The sequence below is a fragment of the Triticum dicoccoides genome, chromosome 3B (genome assembly GCF_002162155.2).
Source record: "Triticum dicoccoides isolate Atlit2015 ecotype Zavitan chromosome 3B, WEW_v2.0, whole genome shotgun sequence".
In the NCBI taxonomy this organism is placed as follows: domain Eukaryota; kingdom Viridiplantae; phylum Streptophyta; class Magnoliopsida; order Poales; family Poaceae; genus Triticum; species Triticum dicoccoides.
Window position 1 is genome coordinate 156,443,936 of NC_041385.1, and position 4,952 is coordinate 156,448,887.

General features: G+C 49.8%; 1 protein-coding gene across 1 annotated transcript; it reads left to right on the plus strand.

Moving 5' to 3' along the window:
- Positions 1-3,217: 3,217 nt before the first annotated feature.
- Positions 3,218-4,035, plus strand: LOC119279424 (putative xyloglucan endotransglucosylase/hydrolase protein 1). Its single transcript, XM_037560661.1, has 2 exons — positions 3,218-3,522; positions 3,605-4,035. The coding sequence occupies exons 1-2, from the start codon at positions 3,218-3,220 to the stop codon at positions 3,987-3,989; spliced, it is 690 nt and encodes a 229-aa protein (XP_037416558.1). The 3' UTR covers positions 3,990-4,035.
- The last annotated feature ends 917 nt before the right edge of the window (positions 4,036-4,952 follow it).

The following is a 4,952-nucleotide window of genomic DNA, read 5'->3' on the forward strand; positions in this document are numbered from 1 at the left end:
GTCGTTTCAACTCCATCCGTGAAAATGTTCAAGATGGAGACATAGAGATTTGCAAAGTGCACACGGATCTGAATGTCGCAGATCCACTGACTAAACCTCTCTCGCGTGCAAAACATGATCAACACCAGAACTCTATGGGTGTTCGATTCATCACAATGTAACTAGATTGGTGACTCTATTGCAAGTGGGAGACTGTTGGAAATATGCCCTAGAGGCAATAATAAAAGTATTATTATATTTCAATGTTCATGATAAATGTCTTTTATTCATGCTATAACTGTATTATCCGGAAATCGTAAATACACGTGTGAATACTTAGACCACAATATGTCCCTGGTGAGCCTCTAGTTGACCAGCTCGTTGTGATCAACAGATAGTCATGGTTTCCTGACTATGGACATTGGATGTCGTTGATAACGGGATCACATCATTAGGAGAATGATGTGATGGACAAGACCCAATCCTAAGCATAGCATAAAAGATCGTGTAGTTCGTTTTGCTAGAGCTTTGCCAATGTCAAGTATCTCTTCCTTAGACCATGAGATCGTGTAACTCCCGGATACCGTAAGAGTGCCTTGGGTGTATCAAACGTCACAACGTAACTGGGTGACTATAAAGGTGCATTACAGGTATCTCCGAAAGTAGCTGTTGGGTTGACACGGATCGAGACTGGGATTTGTCACTCCGTATGACGGAGAGGTATCTCTGGGCCCACTCGGTAATGCATCATCATTATGAGCTCAATGTGACCAAGGTGTTGGACACGGGATCATGCATTACGGTATGAGTAAAGTGACTTGCCGGTAACGAGACTGAACAAGGTATTGGGATACCGACGATCGAGTCTCGGGCAAGTAACGTACCGATTGACAAAGGGAATTGCATACAGGGTATGATCGAATCCTCGACATAGTGGTTCATCCGATGACAACATCGAGGAGCATGTGGGAGCCATCATGGGTATCCAGATCCCGCTGTTGGTTATTGACTGAGAGCGTCTCGGTCATGTCTGCATGTCTCCCGAACCCGTAGGGTCTACACACTTAAGGTTCGGTGACGCTAGGGTTATTAGGAAGACTAGTATGTGACTACCGAATGTTGCTCGGAGTCCCGGATGGGATCCTGGACGTCACGAGGAGATCCGGAATGGTCCGGAGGTAAAGATTTATATATGGGAAGTTGTCAAACGGACACCGGGAAGTTTCGGGGTCATACCGGTATTGTACCGGGGCCACCGGAAGGGTTCCGGGGGTCCACCGGGAGGGGCCACCCCTCCCGGGGGGCCACATGGGCTGCGTGGGGCAGGGAGCCAGCCCCTGGTGGGCTGGCCGCACCCCCCTCCCTTGGGCCCATGCGCCTAGGGTTGAGGGGGAACCCTAGAGGGGGCGCCCCCCTTGACTTGGGGGGCAAGCCACCCTCTCCCCTCTCCCCTAGGCCGCCGCACCCCCCCTAGATGGGTTCTAGGGGGCCGGCCCCCTTCTCCCTTCCCCCTATAAATAGAGGGGTGAGGGGAGGGCAGCCGCACCACCCTCCAAGGCGCAGCCCTCCCCTCCCCAACACCTCTCCTCCTCCGTTGTGTGCTTGGCGAAGCCCTGTCGGAGTACTGCCTCTCCACCATCACCTCGCCGTCGTGCTGCCGGTGGAGCTGTCTTCCTCAACCTCTCCTTCCCCCTTGCTGGATCAAGAAGGAGGAGACATCTCCCGTCCCGTACGTGTGTTGAACGCGGAGGTGCTGTCCGTTCAGCACTTGGTCATCGGTGATTCGAATCACGTCGAGTACGACTACATCATCACCTTGCAAGCTTCCGCACGCGATCTAAAGTGGTATGTAGATGCAAACTCTCTCCCTTGACTCGTTGCTTAGATGAACTCATAGATGGATCTTGGTGAAACCGTAGGAAAATTTTTAATTTTCTGCAACGTTCCCCAACAGTGTGAACCTTATATGTACAGTAATTTGGATCACAAAATTTGTTTACTTCAAATGAGTCTTTTTTTAGCAATGATAGAGAGTTGATATCCTTCTACATATTGTACACTTTTTTTTAACTTAAGGCCTGTACACTTTGGAAACGATGTTTTTTTAGAGAAAAGAAGAATCTATTTCAACCGATATGCTCTTAGACCATCTCTAACCGATCTCTTACAATTTATAGGGAGTATATAGCCTCTTAACCTTTAGAGGAGTATAATTTGCTCCTATAAAAAAGCATTTTCTAGCTGAAACCCTAAACTTAACCCTGGAGTTGCACTTGACTCGTACATTTCTATGAACCTCCGCAGCGATCGACGGCGATGGTGACCACGCCCGCCGCTGCATCCCGGGTGGCGCGGGGGGCCACGACGAAATGACCAGCCGCATCTCGTGTTTCAGCATCGGCAACTTCTGTTGGAGAGATGCCCTAGAGGCAATCATGTATGATGATAGTTCCTATGTGTTTATGAATAAAGATAGTCCTTGGACGTTATCAACGATGTGTATCAGCAAGTACATAACTTGTTTATGAGACTATGCATTGTATGATGACTGCCTAAAAGGTCTCTAGTCGAAAGGGTTGTATGAACGCGTAGCCGACTAGACTAACATATGACATGGCGGATGGCTTGGTCTCACTGGCCATGAAGCATTGGATGTTAACCGGATAATATGGGCTCAGAAGAATCTGGTCGGATTCGACATACTTTGATCCAAGCCAAGATAAGGCCCGAGTCGGCAGACGCAATCATAAGACTAAACGATATGCCATATGTGAGTCTCTGGTATAACATACGTTCTATGTCCTAAGACCTAAGTTGTCAAATGTACTCGGGATGGCGACAGACTTGCTTTGACCCGACCAAACGTTACTCCGTAACTTGGTAGTTATAAAGGTAGGTTTCGGGCTTATCCAGACTCTTGCTGCGAGACATAGTCGAGAAAAATGGGATTTGCCCCTCCGATCAGGAGAGATATAATCTGGGCCGCTCGTGTGATCCGACCAGGATTACCATGGCCATGCGACAAGGATTATGAGATAGTGTGGTTTATGGTTGGTATCACTAGAACGAGAAAGAGGTCAGGCTAGCACAAGGATGACAGACTCGCCTTGAGCCCGACAACATATATCGTTGGGTCTATGCCTTTTGCTCGTGATTTGTGTACCCTTGTCCTTCTTCAACAGAGGCCTAGAGCTCGGGGTACTCGGTCCTGTTGACAGGAGTCCAAGGGCTTGACCCCATGCAGAACCCTACTGTCTCGCCGGCCTTCAACCACACTGTCCACGTCAACAACAAGCAACACATACGGCGAGTCTACCAGGGGAAGAGAAACGTGGTCGTGTATTACAACGAAGAACCCGAGTATGGTGACCATGACGAGGTGGATTTTGAGTTCTTGGGCAACGTCGATGGCAAGCCACTGGCTCTCCAGACCAACATCTTCCTCAATGGCCAAGGCTATAGGGAGCAGCAGTTCTACCTCTGGTTCGACCCATCAGCAGCTATCCATGACTACAAAATACTCTGGAACGAGCACCAGCTCGTGTAAGTCATCGATCGGCTGCCTATTCCTTTTGTCCCTACATATGTACTCTCGGCATATATATCATGTGCACCTCGATCGCAGGATGCTGGTCGATGAAACGCCCATCCGGGTGCTCAAGAACCTTGCGGGCCGCATGCCAGGCTACCAGTTCCCGATGAGGCCGATGAGAATCCGAGCGAGCATCTGGGACAGCTCTCCCTGGGCGACCGACAATGGCAGGATCAAGGTTGACTGGAACCGTGCGCCATTTACCTCCGCATTCCAAAGGTTCAATATTGACGCCTACCCCGCCACCGGAGGTGCGCCGTGTGGCTCGCCCAACCTGTGGTGGAACAAGTTTTGGGACCTGACGCCCGCACAGAAGGCAGCGTACAAAAATGTCAAGAGCAAGTACATGACCTACAACTACTGTGATGACAAGGCAAGGTTCAACTTCCGTGTTCCGGTAGAGTGCAGCCACAACTAACTAGAAGCTTTCTGTGTGGCCGTAAACAAATTTATGTAATATGTAGATGCTCGCTCGTGAAAAGTCTAGTTCAACCGATTCTAGCAATTGTTGCGGTTGAAGTAGATTCTTCTAAACCTTTTCCCAAACTGTACAAGGTTCTAGATACCCCATGAATAAAGGATCCAGTTATATATAAAGCTCAGATTAACTAGGTGAAATGTGTCACAAGACGAAAGGTTGTAGATACTCCATGAATAAAGGATCCAAATTATATATAGAGTTCAAATTAACTAGGCGAAATGCGTCACTAGTCCATTAACTCTACTGAGCGAAATGTGTCACTAGTCCATTCACTCAAACCCAAACCCTTTGGCCATTTTTTTTAGAGAAAAGGTGTCCGCCAAGCCCGAGAAAAGGCTCGAACCTAACCCGGCTTTGAATTAATAAAGCCATCAACCGGCCAGGATTACAAGAAAGCGTACAACAGGATAGAAACAGAAACGGCAAAGATATAGAGAGCTGTAGCAGCTTACAACCTATTTGTGATACAGGCAAACAAGAGATAGTAATAGGAGCCTAGCCAAGATCACCAAGGTCAGACGCCATGAGCAATAGCCACACCAGCAGCAGGGTGAGGGCAGGAAGAAACCAGCATCGACAACCAACATCTACTCGCCTACTCCCGCAGATCATGCCAAGGTCGACAAGCCACTCGCTTCTACCTCCGAAGAAGACCACAATCCTCTCGCCCTGGCTCGAAGGGCGCCGAACCGTCGGAAGGTAGAGTGCTCACCCTAGAGCCGATTGAACAATGCCGCCGGGCAGCTCGGGCATGAGGGAGCAGAGCAGCACCTCCGCTGGGATCCCACGACCTCACCACCACGGCAGCCGACGGCGGCGGAGGGAGGAGGAGGCGGGCGGGGGTGCCTGGCGCCGGATCTAGGGGTTCGCCCCCGTGTCGCCCAGGAGCGGACGACCGGG